The sequence below is a fragment of the Epinephelus fuscoguttatus genome, linkage group LG5 (genome assembly GCF_011397635.1).
Source record: "Epinephelus fuscoguttatus linkage group LG5, E.fuscoguttatus.final_Chr_v1".
In the NCBI taxonomy this organism is placed as follows: Eukaryota; Metazoa; Chordata; class Actinopteri; order Perciformes; family Serranidae; genus Epinephelus; species Epinephelus fuscoguttatus.
In genome coordinates this window covers 26,301,185-26,319,288 of record NC_064756.1, presented here as the reverse complement: position 1 = coordinate 26,319,288, position 18,104 = coordinate 26,301,185, and the positions used below count along the sequence as shown (strand labels likewise).

At 42.5% G+C, this 18,104-nt stretch overlaps 1 protein-coding gene and 1 pseudogene across 1 annotated transcript; both read left to right on the top strand.

The window, feature by feature from the left end:
• The first annotated feature begins 3,485 nt into the window (after positions 1-3,485).
• On the top strand, positions 3,486-8,015 carry LOC125888996 (extracellular calcium-sensing receptor-like). Its single transcript, XM_049576654.1, has 8 exons — positions 3,486-3,631; positions 4,119-4,413; positions 4,499-4,788; positions 5,108-5,403; positions 5,815-6,020; positions 6,126-6,347; positions 6,907-7,030; positions 7,111-8,015. The coding sequence occupies exons 1-8, from the start codon at positions 3,495-3,497 to the stop codon at positions 8,013-8,015; spliced, it is 2,475 nt and encodes an 824-aa protein (XP_049432611.1). The 5' UTR covers positions 3,486-3,494.
• Positions 8,016-8,868: 853 nt separating this feature from the next.
• Positions 8,869-17,974, top strand: LOC125888994 (extracellular calcium-sensing receptor-like; annotated as a pseudogene).
• Positions 17,975-18,104: the final 130 nt, after the last annotated feature.

Below are 18,104 nucleotides of genomic sequence, written 5' to 3'. Positions count from 1 at the left end.
CATTGCTTTTTCCATCTTTGTTGATGGCCCTGAGGTAAGCCACAACACCAATAGCCTTGGTAAAGGCATCAGAAAACCCACACATTTTCAAGAGTCTTGTCTTAGAGGAGGGAATCTGGTGTGTAGGTTGTACATCATCTTCAGCCCCTGAGTCATGCCAGAGTACCCATTTACTCCGTTACTCCTCTGGGAGTGGGGGATCCCAATTAGATGTGTCACATCCTAATTAGATGTGCCTTCTGGGTGCCCAGTAAACCACCTCAACTGGCTCCTTTCAACACAAAAAAACCTGCAGCTTTACTTCGAGCTCTCTCTGGATGTCTGAGCTCCTTACTCTATCTCTAAGGTTGAGCCCAGCCACCCTCTGAAAGGAAACTCATTTCGGCCACTTGTATCCACAATCTCATTCTTTCAGTCACTACCCAAAGCTCATGACCACAGGTGAAGGTTGGGATGTATATGGACCAGTAAATCCAAAGTTTTGCCTTCTGGGTCAGCTCGTGCTTCACCACAACAATATGGCTAAGCATCTGCATTACTACTGATGCCGTGCCAAGCTGACTATCCATCTCACACTCCATTCCACCGTCACTCATGAATAATACCCCGAGATACTTGAACTCCTTAGCTTGGGGCAGTAACTCTTTCCCAACCTGGAAGAGGCAGTCTACCATTTGCTGGCTGAAAACCATTGCCTCAGATTCGGTGGTGCTGACTCTCATCCCGACCACTTCACACTCAGCTGAAAACCCTAGTGCATGCTGGAGGTAACGGTGGGATAAAGTCAACAGAATTACATCATCTGCAAAGAGCAGAGTTGCAGTTCTGAGGTCCCCAAACAGGACCCCTTCCTCTCTCTGGCTGAGCCTTTCAAAGCTTTGAAATCCATGACTAGCACAGAAGTCCAATATCATAACACCACTCAAGTTCAGATCAGGCAGGCTGTTCCTCCCAGTCAATCCCCTTCAGTTTTCCCCATCATTGCCAACATGAGTGTTAGAGTCCCCCAGGAGAACTACAGAATCCCTGGTTGGTACCCCTTCCAGGACACCCCCAGAGACTCTAAAAAGGCTGGGTACTCCAAACTGCTGTTTGGTGCATAAGCACAAACAACAATTAGAGATCTCCCCCCAGGAACTTGTGGTCGCATTGAAACAACCCTTTCATTTACCAGAAAGAACTCCAACACAGCGGCACTCAGCCAGGGGCTCGAAAGTATCCTCACACTTGCTCGGTGCCTCTCACCCTGGAACACTCTGGAAAAGGTGAGGGTCCAGGCCTTTTCCAGGAGTTTGGTTCTAGAACCGGTGCTGTGAGTAAAGGTAAGCCCTTTTATGTCTAGTGGGTAACACTCCACCTCCTGCACCAGCTCTGGTTTCTTCCCTGTCACAGAGGTGACATTCCACATCTCTAGAGTCAGTCTGTGATGCCAGGGATTAGCACACCCGGATCTCTGCCCCTGCCTGCCGCCCAGCAGACAATGCACCTGGCCCACAATGCAATGGTGGGCCCACAGGGCGGTGGCTTCAAGGTACCCTTTCTCCGAACAGTTACCTTGGAAGGGGATTCCAAGAATAGCCAAGGAAACTGTAACGTTGCAATTTGTGTTGAAAGCGAGAAAAGATGAAATAGAAACATATAACCATAACCTCAATTTTAGCAATATTTACACTCACATTTCTTTTTCTTTTTCATTAAGTTCTAAACCAGAAGTCACTGGTGCTTTCCCCTTGAGGTTTAGAGATACTGCGAGTACAGCCACTATCAGGAAACCTAGACCTCATCCATCAGCCCTGATGTTTGCCTTCCTCTTAGAAATCATGAAATTTGGAATTGTTGGAAAATATCTTGCAAGATGAGAATAGCCACCTAATTTTATACGTATTATTATTACTACGTACCTAATAGCTTCTAGTAGGGACAACCAGCCAGATGTAATCACTGAAGTGCACTGTTAGTTTGGGGAGCAATGGGACCTTACTGTGCAGACCCCAGGCTACAAAAACTGGTTCTAAGGACATGGAGCATCACCTCTCTGGTTGAGGAGCTGGAGTTGGTGGAGCAGTACCAACTAGATATAGCTGGGTTCACCTCAATACATAGTTCTGGCTTTGGAACCAAAGTCCTGCATGGTATGGACTCTTTCTGGGAGGGTCTTGAAAGGTATGCCACTTGGGGATGCCATAGTTCTACCAGGGGATCTCAACAATCACATCAGAGAAATCTTAAGGGGTGTGACTGGGAAGAACAGTGTGCCTTATTGATTGTTCATAATAAACACCAAGAACAAGCAAAAGGTGGTTCATTTGTTTACCTGGTACCAGAACACCCTAGGCCACAGGTTACTGATGACTTCATCAGCTCTGTGGTCATATGTCTTATATCAGGTGGACTCCTGAAGCAACAAACAACAGATAAATAATGTAACATATTCCATTCAAATATACATCACATTAGTTATAGCTATAAAGTATTCTATTGTTGTAAAGTATAATTTGTTCTTTGCTAGAATTATCATTATTAATATGTGACCAGGCAGTAAAACAGTGTTTTGCTGCCCTCTGCGGTTGAAGGTTTCTGTCTGTTCATCTCTGACCACACCTGGAATCACTGATATAGATGACTGTGGTCATAAGTGTGCTCTGAAACTGTAACCACACAACAGTGAGGTCACCCAGTCCTTAAGTCAACCTGTAATTCATTGCAAGCCAGGTGAAAAGTTTCACCACTGGAGGTCAGCAAAGACAAGATATTCAGGGGGCGTCCAGTTACAATATAGTAGAAAACGGAATAAATTAACCTCTCAAATTATAACATAATTTTTGAGAAACTATGAATTCTGGATGTTTTGGTTAATTGCTTAATTACTATGGTTTATTATCACTGTCACATAGCATAATGGTGATTCTGTTTAGGAGGCTTGCTTATTAATGTCATTGTGAGATACTGTGTTTTATGTGTGTGTGTGTGTGTGTGTGTGTGTGTGTGTGTGTGTGTGTGTGTGTGTGAAGGTAAATAGCTGTATTTCACTTCCATTAGACTCAGCTTATGTTCTTTCCAAATTCCTCTGTAGTTTAGGGTAATACATGTTGTCAGCCCATGGTTTCATTGGAATGTTTAGCACATATGACTGTATATTGTACATACAGCTCATAGAAAAGACTTGGACACAAGTTAATCAAAGACTACTGGGTGAGAGCATTTATTCTCTCATGAACAGTGAGCTGACGTACAGTAGATGGAGGGAAACTTTTGTCTGACAGTCTATATAAACCAGTGATAAAACACAAAATGAATCATAATATGCAGCCAATTGAATGATGGAGATCTCGGCTCTCTTGATTGGCCTGATGCTGTCTCTTGGTCTGTGTGAGCTGAACTCAGCTCTTGCTTTGAGTGGTTCTGGGGATGGTATGAAACAAAGGGCTGGGTTTAAAGAGGATAGGACTGGGGCTGGGTTCAGCACGGAGACTTCATTTGTGAAATGTAAACTCATGGGTACCATTCGTCTACCTGCCTTCTCAATGGATGGTGACTATGTTATTGGCAGTGTTTTGTCCATACACCACTACATGCACACAGTGAAGCATAACTACACCACCATGCCTGAGCCACTAAGGTGCACAGGGAGGTGAGTAAGAGGGAGAAGTGGGGGATAAGATTATGTTAGATGTGCTTATAATCATGTTGTAAAGCATTTGTGTTGTAATAAAAATGTTAAAAGAAATAATTCCTAATAATTCACATCAAGTAAATATCATTACCTGGCCATATAAAATGTAGTTACTATATATTGACAGAAAAAGTTGTGTGTGACCATGAAAAAAATGCAGTATAGACATGCTTATAAATTGATTTAAACATATTAAAAAGGATAAAAACACTTAGACTACTGTCAATGTGAGCATTAAAAATTCTTGAAGAATTTTGGAATGACATCTAATGCTGTGTTTTAAATATTGTTGTTCAGACACATCCTGGAAGTTTGATGGTTCAAAGATACCTGTGCAGCTATCAGTTATTTTCCAAAACTAAGAACTGCATATTTCAATTGTTATGTATTTTTGTAAAAATTCTGAATCGTAAATTTGAACAGTAACATAAGTGTCTGTGTGCAGCATTGACTCCCGTGAACTGCGCTTCTCACGTGCAATGATTTTTGCCATTGAAGAGATTAACAACAGCACGGAGCTGCTTCCTGGCATCAAGCTCGGTTATCAGATCTATGACTCATGTGCCTCAGTGCCTGTGACTGTGCATGTGGCATTCCAGCTTTCAAGTGGCATGGACCCGGTGTTTTACACCGGGGACAAATGCTCACAGTCTGGTATGGTGATGGCTGTCATTGGTGAGTCTGGGTCCACACCATCCATCAGCATGTCACGCATCATTGGGTCCTTTAACATTCCTCAAGTAAATATTTAAATTTTCTGGTGAATGGTGTATTTAATCTTTTTTGTCTATCCGGTTAAATAATTACACTGTTGTTGTCATTTAGGTGAGCCACTTTGCCACTTGTGCATGTCTGTCAGATAAGCAGCAGTACCCGACTTTCTTCAGAACAATCCCGAGTGACCAGTTTCAGGCTGACGCTCTGGCCAAGCTGGTAAAACACTTTGGCTGGACATGGATAGGTGCTGTCAGGTCAGATTCAGACTATGGCAATAATGGCATGGCGTCTTTCCTGGCCGCAGCACACAAAGAGGGAATTTGTGTGGAATACTCTGAAGCTTTCTATCGAACCCACCCACGCAGCAGGATCCAGAGAGTGGCTGATGTTATCCGCAGGTTTCTATATCACTTTTTGTGATTTTTTTCTCAATTTCACTGACTTTCTGAACACAAATTTGTAAAATTGAAGATTTCTTACGACCTCAGGGGCAAATCGGAAATGTGTTTCTTTTCATCATCACATTTATTTCTTTCATGTTTGTTACTAATATTGTTATAAAAATAGACTTAGTGAGATCAATACTGTACATTCAACTCACCAAAAAAACAATAATCTTATGTTTCTTTGTGTTAACTACCTTTGTACATCTTCAGAAATGCTATGTTTATATTTGATATAATTTATATAATATAATGCAGTATAATTTCTCTCCAGGTCGACAGCAATGGTTGTTGTGGCGTTTGCACCCTCGGGTGACATGAGGATTCTGCTGGAGGAGCTGTCACTCAAGCCTTCTCCACCTCGCCAGTGGATAGGCAGTGAGTCTTGGGTAACCGACCCAGACATGCTGAGGTTCAGCTTCTGTGCTGGAGCCATTGGATTTGCCATTGAGAAATCTGTCATCCCAGGTCTGAGAGACTTCCTGCTGGATCTCTCTCCCTCTAAAGTGGCTGCTTCTCCAGTGCTTACTGAGTTCTGGGAGGATGCATTCAACTGCAGACTGGGAAAAAGTGAGGAAGCTGAATAGTCTGTTTGCCACCACCCTAAATAAAGATACAAAAACAAAAAATAACCAATTAATAGTATCAAATACATTACATATAGGTTTAATTAGGCTTTTATATTGAGAATGATTTCAGATCATTTTAACCACACCAAAATGTGACTAATTAATAACTGAATTGTGTTAACCTGAGCGGGAACACAAAAAAAAGGGCCGACAAACACTGAAATTGCAACAATTACAAACAAAAAAAACAAAAAAATGTCTACAAACCAGAACGATATAGATATGTGAGGTCTGATATAATGTACATTTGGTGGGTTAAATATAACAAAAATAATAATAAACTCGAAGAAAAGAATGATGACATTATTGCAAATGCTCGTTGATACGTGTCTCTGTCTCTGTGTGTTTTTAGGTACAGCCATAGACAAGAGTGTATGTGATGGAACTGAAGACATACAAATGCTTCAAAGCCCGTACACTGACACATCTCAGCTGCGAATCACTAACATGGTGTACAAGGCCGTTTATGCAATAGCTCATGCCATTCATAATGCAGTGTGTCAGGAAACTAATTCTACAACTCAGTGTGACAAATTCACCGAGATAGAGTCCAAAGAGGTCGGTTGAAACAAATATGTGAACGCCCCGATGCCCATCTTCTGTTACAACATATACATTTTCTTAATTTCTGTCCTTCACTGTCACTTTACTTCATCCTCGCAGGTTCTCACACAGCTGAAGGAAGTAAATTTTTCCCAAAATGGTTATGATGTGTCATTTGATGCCAACGGGGATCCTGTGGCCAAATACGAGCTGGTTAACTGGCAAAAAACTGAGAGTGGCAGCATTGAGTTGGTGACAGTAGGACACTATGATACATCACTGCCAGCGGGCCAGGAGTTCAGTATCAACAGGAAGCTGACCTGGGTGGAAGGCGGCACACAAGTAAGGAGCCCAAAAGCAAACATTTTAAATTTGGTCATTTTAAAGGGTACAATATGTGTACATTTACCAAGTTTTTCTTCACTGTAATTGTTCATTCTGTCCATATAGGCTATGAAAAGATCTATCCCTAATACAATTACATGTAAGAGATGGGGCAAAATCCATCATCCCCATTCCATGTATAGCCTCTAGCCTAAAGTGTCATCCAGAATTCAGCCAAAGTTAATGTGTAACTTTAGCAGTCCAAGAAATACAAATAAGGAGGGTATCTTCCAAAATTAAAGTATTTTTAGTGTGAAATTCCTCAAATATATTTTCAAAAGAGGTACTAATTTGCTGAGCAATGGCAGGTGGTTGGCAACAAAAAAAGAGAGTTTGTGCTAGTACAAGTACTTTGTACTAGACTGTAACTTTGGAACATAACAACTTGATATGCCCAAGTCAGACTGCTGAGGCGTCATTTTAGCCTCAGCTGGATTGTGTTTCTTTACAGCCAGCATGAACAAGAAAACAAGTTACAGGGACCAAGAAAACTTTTTACTCTGTATCTATGTGTCAGGTGCCTGTGTCAGTGTGCACTGACAGCTGTCCTCCAGGAACTCGTAAAGTGCTGCAGAAAGGAAAACCCATCTGCTGTTATGATTGTAAACCGTGTCCCGAAGGAGAGATTAGCAATGCTACAGGTAATTCTGTTTTTCTTTTTTTTGCATCACATATCTGCAATATCAAATATCTGACTGCTAAAAGCCATTTATATTTTCAGATTCCCCTGATTGTTTCCCTTGTCCCAAGGAGTTCTGGCCTAATGCAGAGAGAGACACTTGTCTCCCCAAGCCTGTAGAGTTTCTTTCCTTCAACGAGGTCCTAGGAATCATCCTGGCTGTGTTCTCAGTTGGTGGCGCCTGTCTTACCATTATAACAGCAGCTGTGTTCTATCATCACAGGACATCCCCGATTGTCAGGGCCAACAACTCTGAGCTGAGCTTCCTGCTGCTCTTCTCTCTGACTCTGTGTTTCCTATGTTCAATAACATTCATTGGACCACCCTCTGAGTGGTCCTGCATGCTGCGCCACACAGCATTTGGGATCACCTTTGTCCTCTGTATGTCTTGTGTTCTCGGAAAAACAATAGTAGTGTTAATGGCCTTCAAAGCTACACTCCCAGGCAGTAATGTGATGAAATGGTTTGGTCCTCCACAGCAAAGAATGACTGTGGTATTCTTCACATTCATTCAAGTTTTAATATGTACTATATGGTTGGTTCTTAGTCCCCCTTTTCCAATGACAAACCTCACCACATACAAAGAAAGAATCATCCTGGAGTGTGCATTAGGCTCAGCTATAGGGTTCTGGGCTGTGCTTGGATACATAGGCCTACTGGCTGTCTTTTGCTTTGTGTTAGCTGTCCTAGCCCGGAAACTACCTGATAATTTTAATGAAGCCAAACTTATCACCTTCAGCATGTTGATATTCTGTGCAGTCTGGATCACCTTTATCCCAGCATATGTCAGCTCTCCTGGGAAGTTTACTGTGGCTGTGGAGATATTTGCTATTCTGGCCTCCAGTTTTGGACTAATACTGTGTATATTTGCTCCAAAGTGTTTCATCATATTGTTTCAGCCAGAGAAGAACACCAAGAAACATTTAATGAATAAAAATCAATCCTAATACATTTGGGGTTTGGAAACAGGACAGTGTAAACATCATGATGTGCAAATTCAACACAGACTTTATCTTTTTGATTTTAATATATATAAGTTATTTTTATTCAACATTTTAAATTTATTACTGTCCTTTGTGCTGCGTTATCATGTTATATTCCAAATATTCAAAGTCCTGACAATATAAAATACATTAATAAAATGAAATTAAATTAATAAAGACAAAAATCATAACATAAATGTGTGGTGCTGGGTTCTTTCTCAAAATTTTAATACCATTATTATTATTTCCATCATATTTCTGTACCAGCTTTATTGAAGACAGCATTAAACCACACAAACAACCCATTCAAGGTGTGCATTTGTTAGGTTTCACTGTGAAATGAGCTAAAACAAAACAGAAACAATTGTAAGTGAAGAACAATCTTAGGATACATCTGGTGTACACAATTATACTGTAACTTTTTAACTTTTCTCTTTGCAAGAGAAGTAAAGACACTAAGTACAGATTATTGTAGTTTTTTAACATAGAGCCCATAGAAAAGACTTGGCCAAGAGCTCATCAGTGACCATTGGGTAAGAGCATCCTCTCTGCTGTATTGTAAGATGACGTAAAGTAGGATGAGGGAAGCTTTTGTCTGAAAATCTATATCAACCAATGTCAACACACAGTATGATCACATGCAGAGAGTTGAGGGATGGAGATCTCGGCTCTCTTTATTGGCCTGATGCTGTCTCTTGGTCTGTGTGAGCTGAACTCAGCTCTTGCTTTGAATGGTTATGGGTATCATATGAAACAAAAGGTTGGCTTTACAGAGGTTAGGACTGGGGCTGGGTTCAACACTGAGGCTTCATCTGTGAAGTGTAAGCTTCAGGGCACCACTCGCCTTCCTGCCTTCTCAATGGATGGTGACTATGTTATTGGTGGGGTTTTTGCCATACACCAGTACATGCACACAGTGAAGCATAACTACACCACCATGCCTGAGCCACTAAGGTGCACAGGGAGGTGAGTAACAGTGAGAAGTGGAGGATAAGTGAATGTTAAACAGTGTGGCGATGGGAATGTTTGATTTGTATGATGAGCTGACAATCATGTTGCAAAGTTATTGTTGGTACTGAAAACTAAATCTATTATTTCACAATCAGTGCCAATTCAGTATTTGGCCATAAACATTGCAGGTATCACATCACAAAAACGTATGAAAATAAGCATTCTGTGTTTTTAAACTGAAAATATGAATGTGTTTAAAATCTGATTTACAAATATTTAAGATAATAAAAACAAATTAAGAATTTTGATTTACTTGACTATTGTTAGTTTGTGCATTACGGTCCATGCAATCATTGTATCACTTCCAGTCCATAACTACAGTTATTCTTTAGTGTGCTTTTCTAGGACTATTTCTCTTACGATTGTGACTTGTCCTTCTGTTAGTTTGAATCGTTACTCAAGTATCTGTGTGCAGCATTGTCTCCCGTGGACTGCGCTTCTCACGTGCAATGGTCTTTGCCATCGAAGAGATTAATAATAGCACAGAGCTGCTTCCTGGCATCAAGCTCGGTTATCAGACCTATGACTCGTGTGCCTCAGTGCCTGTGGCTGTGCATGTGGCATTCCAGCTTTCAAGTGGTCTGGACCCAACATTTTACACAAGCAACAACTGCTCACAGTCTGGTATGGTGATGGCTGTCATTGGTGACTCTGGGTCTACGCCATCCATCGGCATATCACGCATTGTCGGGTCCTTTAACATTCCTCAAGTAAATATTCTTTTTCTAGAAAATTGTACGTTTAATATACAGCACAGATTTTTTTTGTCTGTCCTGTTCAATAATTACACTGTTATCATTTAGGTGAGCTACTTTGCCACTTGTGCATGTCTGTCAGATAAGCAGCAGTACCCAACTTTCTTCAGAACAATCCCTAGTGACCAGTTTCAGGCTGACGCTCTGGCCAAGCTGGTAAAACACTTTGGCTGGACATGGATAGGTGCTGTCAGGTCAGATTCAGACTATGGCAATAATGGCATGGCATCTTTCCTGGCCGCAGCACACAAAGAGGGAATCTGTGTGGAATACTCTGAATCTTTTTATCGGACCCACCCACACAGCAGGATCCAGAGAGTGGCTGATGTTATCCGCAGGTTTCTACATCACTGATTTTGCTTTTGTTCCTAGTGGTGACACTGGCCTACTGCACACAACACCTAATAATATGTTCTATAAAATATACAATGGATTCTTTTTTTTTCCATTATCGCGGAGTATTTCTGTTTTTCAACATGATTATGTCTCATATTTATCACTGCTTCAGGTCGACAGCTACAGTTATTGTGGCATTTGCATCCTCTGGAGACATGAGGATTCTGCTGGAGGAGCTGTCACTCAAGCCTTCTCCACCTCGCCAGTGGATCGGCAGTGAGTCTTGGGTAACCAACGCAGACATGCGGAGGTTCAGCTTCTGTGCTGGAGCCATTGGATTTGCCATTGAGAAATCTGTCATCCCAGGTCTGAGAGACTTCTTGTTGAATCTCTCTCCCTCTAAAGTGGCTGCCTCTCCAGTGCTTGTTAAGTTTTGGGAGGATGCATTCAACTGCAGGCTGGGAAAAAGTGAGGAAGCAGTGCTGATTATTGACAGACTGACAGGGTAATTGCTGAAGTTGAACAAAGATATGATATAAGATGAAGATATTAATAGCATGTATCAGTTACACTGTATGTAGGTCTTATTCAGCTATTCTGTTAGCAACAATTTCAGATCATTTATTAATTTAAATATGGGATCATGTCAGTAGTTAATTCAAGAAAAAAGCCTTTGATAAATATGATTAATGTGTTATGTTGAGCTGATATCTGCAAACATTGCTTTGAAGTGTGTGAGGATGTTTTATAAATAAATTAGAACAATATACAGTATGTGGTTTTCCATGAGTCACATGTGGCAGTTTAATAATAATGAAAATAAAGAAAAAAAATGATGATAAACACAGATTAATGAATAACAATGTAATGTCACTGTCAAGGCTGATATACACTTGTCACTGTCTCTGTGTGTTTTTAGGTGCAGCCAAAGACGAGACTGTGTGTGATGGAACTGAAGACATACAAATGCTTCAAAGCCCGTACACTGACACATCTCAGCTGCGAATCACTAACATGGTGTACAAGGCTGTTTATGCAATAGCTCATGCCATTCATAATGCAGTGTGTCAGGAAACTAATTCTACAACTCAGTGTGACAAATTCACCAAGACAGAGCCCAAAGAGGTCAGTCAAAACAAATATTTGAACACCCCAATGCCCATCTTCTGCTACAGCATATTATTAATTTCTTTTTTCTTTTACTTTTACATTTTCTTAATTTCTGTCCTTCACTGTTACTTTAATTCATCCTCACAGGTTCTCACACAGCTGAAGGAAGTAAATTTTTCCCAAAATGGTTATGATGTGTCATTTGATGCCAACGGGGATCCTGTGGCCAAATACGAGCTGGTTAACTGGCAAAAAACTGAGAGTGGCAGAATTGAGTTGGTGACAGTAGGACACTATGATGCATCACTGCCAGCGGGCCAGGAGTTCAGTATCAACAGGAAGCTCACCTGGGTGGAAGGTGGCACACAAGTAAGGAGCCCAAAAGCAATGATTTAACATATCCCCTTTACTGCTTTCCATACTAGCTGTAAAGAGATCTGTTCCAAACTCCCTTCCAAATTTTCTATGATCACTCTTCACACAGATTAAAACTCACTGACTTTATGCTGCAGCTCAGATATGTTCGTTCTGTTATTGTTTATAAGGGTCAGTCACACATGTCATATGAAAGAAAATTATATATCTAATGATGTGCCATAGCAGCGTGCATGTGTTCCTGAGTGCCTATTTTTCAGGGTGCGACAGCTGCGCTCTGAAATAAACAGTATCAGTCTGTGATAAGTATGGAAAAGTTGGTCATTTTGGTGCAGGGCTGCTAGAGCTTTACATCTGTCTCACGAATGATATGCTCACACACAGTGCCTGAAAGAAGATCATCTCTGCGCTCAGGATTTCAGGTAAATAGGCTATATGGTGCTTGTTAAGGTTGCTTAGCAACCTCAGACACAACCTGCCGCAAGGCTCTTGAAAGTTGGCACAAACAAGGCAAAAGGGTAGCGGCCAGTGCCAACTGGGCACTACCGACTGGAAAAATGTGGCATGTGTACGGCCCGTAACTTCTCCTCCCCCCTTTTTGTTAAAATGTTTCGGGTCTTTTAACATCCGATCCCCTCACCAAAGTGACCCATCCAGGGTTGATCGTGTCACTGACTTCATGCGAGCAGCAGCAATCCACAGGCTCACCCTCTTTATCCAAAGCCACCAAGTGGCTTTCTGCGCTTCAGTATGGTACATATGGCCCTCCTCATATGGCCCTCCTCAGATTGAGCACAGCCAATCCCAGGCAGCGCACTTCAGTTGGCTTGCAGAGAGCCTGCCAGCCTTGGCTTCTGCACTGTTCCACCAGCTCTTGGTATTTAGCCAGTAGGGTTGGGTGATAATACGGTAATGAGGTATCCCACGGTATCAAAAAATAGCAACAGTATCAGTTTCATTACCGCCATTTAAAAAAAATCTTCTGCACATATAGGCCTATAGGGGCCTGATATAGGCTAATACTAAATATAATTTATTTAATGCCTAAATAATGAGTGCTTGTCCAGCACCTATGTAGCCTATGTGTGGATGAATTTTCAATTTAATACTACCACAATTTAAAACTAATAGTAGGCTATAATGTTTCTCTTATAACTGCCCTTAACTGTTGTCGGGAGATGACATTTGATCAATTTTTTGGATGTGATGTCATCACGTGACAGCTCAGACGTGAGAAAGAGAAGAAAAGATGGCAAGCTGCTCATCAAGCGACTTCGTCCCAAAAAACCCCACAACTTCACAACTTCTGCAAGCAGCAGCAGCAGGTCCAGTGGCCATCGGAGTGGAGGAGGCAGAATCGCAACCAGAACCAACAGATGACTGTGCAGTCTCCTTCAAAGAAAAGCCGATGTGGTGGCATGTCCGGTTGGCACCACACAGGATCGAGTAGGAGCAGAGATAACGGCCTGTTGTCGCGAGCCTGTTATTCATGGAGACGAAGACCCCCTTCTCTGGTGGAAAGGTGATGGAGCCAGGCATTTTCCTCTGATGTCAAGGGTTGAACGAAAGTACCTGTACGTTTGTGCCACAAGTTCTCCATCAGAGCGTTGTTGTCAAACCAATACATGCCCTGCTCCAGCTGGAAAAAGTAAACATGCTGTTTTTTTCTGGCGAAAAATCTTACATAGTTTTGAAGCATATGATGCTGCTATAGTTATCACGACCTATACTTTGTTTTTATGTCATTTTCAATGACGAGTAGCCTGTTCTGACAGCCAAAAAAGTTCAGACTTGGAGAGGATGAACTTTTCAAATTAAAGGTGGGCTCTAAAAATAAACCAACAAACAGTATTTCCCGTTGCATTCTCAGGATAGGATTATATATGCCCATTTTCGGTTATGCCTTGTATTTATTGTTCTGTTTTTCCTATTTGATAAGCCCTAGTACTGGACGCTGTAGAGCTGGTCTTTTAATTTAGGCTATTTGATTTATATTGATAGGTTCTTTTTTGGAAGTGGACTGTAGCCCACAGACAATTTGTTGTTATTTCATTGTTTGGTTGACTGCTACATTTGCACTTTTTTTTAAATATTTGTTCATAAAAGTTGTTCATGTTGTACATGTTTTGTTGTTATTTTTTCAGTATTAGGCCTATGTAATGGTTGTTATTCTGTTTCTAAATGGTATAGGCACAAGCCGACATTTTGGCGACTCCCTCTGAGCCCTTCAAAGTGATTTTTAATTAGTCATGGTAATACAGTATACACCGGGAAAATGTGGGGAAGGTTTTACGGTAACAAAATTTAAATACCGCCCAACTCTATTAGCCAGTTTTCTCTCATGAGCTTCCTTCATGTGCTCCTCCCAGGCCACAGACAGCTTCCACACAATCACCTACTTAGTGGAATCTGAGAAGATGATCTAGTCTCGGTGGAGTCTTGTGAGCATGATGTGATCAGAGAACTTGAGTTGTTTTCCTCTCAGCTTCCAGTCTGGAGCTGTGGACAATCGGTGCGGTCTTGTCTGTGTTTGGGTACGGGGCTCCCCTCGTCGGAGATGGTTCTCTTCCTGTTGTGGTGTTTATTGCACTTAATGGCTGTAGTGACTTATTCCGCAATTGCCTTGAGCACCTGGTCGTGGCGTCAGAAGTAATGCCCATCGGCCAAGGCTTTGGGGCAGCTGCTAATAGGGTTGGAGGATCCTCCCAGCAAACAGGGGGCAAGATGGTGTCTGAGCCTTGTCCCAAGTGTGAAGGTTTGCTGGACTTGGTAAGGTGTTGCAGACAGTTTGGACCATAAATCTGATGCAGAGGATCTTGCCAGAAATCCAACCAAGTGATCTTCCCCTGCAGAGTGTTTTCCCACCTTGTCCAGGCTCCCTGATGACCTGAGTCCCACCATCTTAGAGACTTATACCTCTACCTCCTCAGCCCTCAGATATTGTCACTCCTTTTTTGTTGCTTTGCCGATCTGACAGCCTCGAAGTAGCCCAGACCTGATTGTCTTGTCGCCACTGTCCCAACAAGGGTCTTCTGCCTTAGCTGTGCCTTCACTACCTGTAACTCTCTGGCAGCAGTCCACTTTCTGCCTTTTTGTGGACCTCAACACCAGCTGCTGCAGGGTGTTGGTGGAACCATACAGAGCAGTGTTGCTTAAGATCCTTGGCAAGCCAAGCCACCTTCACAGATAGCCGCTGTTCTTCTTCTCCAGAGTTTCCTCAGCAGACAACTGGACACCATATAGCTGCAGGGGCCACAAAACCCTGGGCAGAATGGCATGTTGGTATATCCAGCATAGCCTTGACATGACCACGCAACCCAGACTTGTCAGTCTTGGTAAGCCAGTCTTCAAGGTCACTGCAAGTTTTGCGAATGGCAGCTGTGTTCTTCAGGCTGCTGTTGAAGAGTTTCCCCAGGCTCTTGACTGGCTTTTCTGACAGCGCTGGAATAATGGTCTCAGAAAACTTGAAGCAAAAACTATCCACATGAGATGAGTCTCTCAAGTCCTTGTATGGTCCACCTGCTGTTGGAGACTGACAATGTTGTAACAGTCAGATCGTCCATGTAGGCTCTGATCAGTGCTGGGAACATGTTGTCTACAGAGAGTTTCCTCAACTAGCTTGTGTGATATGGACCCAGAAGCACTGGTGAGGTCCAACCACAGGACCATCAGATCACGCTTTTCCTTCTTTGCTTCTCTCAGAAGCTGAGTGACAGCTCCTGTATGCTCCAAGCAACCAGGTGTTCCAGAGATCCTGCCTTTGTGTACTGACGTGTGGACATAAGCGTTCTTTAGGAGAAACTTTGACAGCTGCTGGGACAAGATGCTATAAAATATCTTGCCTTCCATGCTAAACTGAGAGATGGCTCTGAACTGGTCAATATCTCTGGAGTTCTCCTCCTTGGGGATCCGATGTCCTCCGCAAATCTCCACTGGTCAGTGACTCTTTCTCTCTGCCAGATCACTCTAAGGATCTTTCACAGTTGCTGGAGGAGTCTCAGACAGCGCTTGTACACGCTGTACAATACCTCACTAGGCAAAGGGGCAGCAGGCTGCCTGAACAACTTCCTGGACCTCTCTCCAGCTTGGTTCCTTGATGTAAAACTCAGTTGTTGGGGGAACTGGGCTAATCAGGGCTTTGTTGTGGGCAAGTTTCTGCTCTCTTGCTGGATTGCTTAAGATGTTACAAAGGAAAGTGTTAACAACATCCACAGAGCACTCCAGGTGGCCACTCCACTTATCACCAAGCAATTTTCTGGAAGAGCGGTAGGGGTTGACTATGAAGGATGTTCTCTTCTTGGGCCTTTCCTTCCCTCGTTTACCGTGCCACTCTGTTCTGCGAATTGTCATAGGCTTTTTCCTGAGAATTTCTCGCAACTCCGCTAGTGGCTGGCGTTCCGTTTGATCCACTGTTGAACTACTGGTGCTGGGCTCTGTGAGGTGAGTACTAGTCATGCTCCTCCCACGTCTCACCAGGAACTGGTCATGTGCGTTGTACCTGTTTCTCCATGTCCAAACATTTCATTCTTGCCTGATGGATTGTAAGGCTACACAGATTTTTGCACTCTTTGCCACAGACGCATCTTGTATTTATCATCATCTGGCCGTTCACATGGGTTGAAATTCTTAGGTCCGTTCAATTGGTGATCTCATCCTGCCTCCCTCTTGGGATCCCCTGGGGGTATGTCTCAGAGGGTTCGCTTGTCGCTTTGATAGGTCTCCTCCTGACGGAAAACACAAGCTGGGGTACAAGCCCAAATTGCACAGGTTGCCGTCTGTCTGTGCTGTCATCTGACTCTCCAGTAGTCATTACTCTGTTTTTGGTTGTCCTGTGGTCTGTTCCCAGACATCACTGGTTGACCCAGAGAAATAAAGGTTTCAAAATACAACTCTGGGATGTGCTGGGATGCAACGTCAGTGATGTTCCTGGGGTCATAGGGGGTTTTGGGTCTCTCACCATCAGACCCCCTTACCCAGGTGACCCATCTGAGATTGATCAAGTCCCTGATTGCATCCCAGCAGCAGCAATCCACAGGCTTGTCCTTGAAGCTTGAAGCACACATTTACTGTGGATTGTGTCCCCCAAAACTGACAATACACACAATACGGAAATTAATATGTGATTATTGTTTTAAGACAGATTTGTAAAATGTGAGCCTATGCTTTAATCCTCACAGCTTTATAGCACACCTTAATATGTGTAAGTCTGTTTGTATGTACTTGTTAGGTGCCTGTGTCAGTGTGCACTGACAGCTGTCCTCCAGGATCACGTAAAGTGCTGCAGAAAGGAAAACCCATGTGCTGTTATGATTGTATACCATGTCCCGAGGGAGAGATTAGCAATGCTACAGGTAATTTTTAAACGTAATTATTTATTTTTTGTAGTGCACATATACAACATAAAATATATGAATGCTAAAAGCCATTTATATTTTCAGATTCCCCTGATTGTTTCCCTTGTCCCAAGGAGTTCTGGCCTAATGCAGAGAGAGACACTTGTCTCCCCAAGCCTGTAGAGTTTCTTTCCTTCAACGAGGTCCTAGGAAACATCCTGGTTGTGTTCTCAGTTGGTGGCGCCTGTCTTACCATTATAACAGCAGCTGTGTTCTATCATCACAGGACATCCCCGATTGTCAGGGCCAACAACTCTGAGCTGAGCTTCCTGCTGCTCTTCTCTCTGACTCTCTGTTTCTTATGTCCATTAACTTTCATTGGACCACCCTCTGAGTGGTCCTGCATGCTGCGCCACACAGCATTTGGGATCACCTTTGTCCTCTGTATGTCTTGTGTTCTCGGAAAAACAATAGTAGTGTTAATGGCCTTCAAAGCTACACTCCCAGGCAGTAATGTGATGAAATGGTTTGGTCCTCCACAGCAAAGAATGACTGTAGTATTTCTCACATTCATTCAAGTTTTAATATGTACTATATGGTTGGTTCTTAGTCCCCTTTTCCAATGAAAAACCTCACCACATACAAAGAAAGAATCATCCTGGAGTGTGCATTAGGCTCAGCTATAGGGTTCTGGGCTGTGCTTGGATACATAGGCCTACTGGCTGTCTTTTGCTTTGTGTTAGCTGTCCTAGCCCGGAAACTACCTGATAATTTTAATGAAGCCAAACTTATCACCTTCAGCATGTTGATATTCTGTGCAGTCTGGATCACCTTTATCCCAGCATATGTCAGCTCTCCTGGGAAGTTTACTGTGGCTGTGGAGATATTTGCTATTCTGGCCTCCAGTTTTGGACTAATACTGTGTATATTTGCTCCAAAGTGTTTCATCATATTGTTTCAGCCAGAGAAGAACACCAAGAAACATTTAATGAATAAAAATTAGTCATAGGACAATTGAGGGTTGAAACTGTTAGGACTGCAACAGTATGAAGCTCATAATGTGCATATTTACAGTCTTCATCTTTTTGATATAAATATGTAGATCTACAAGTTATTTTTATTCAACATTTTAA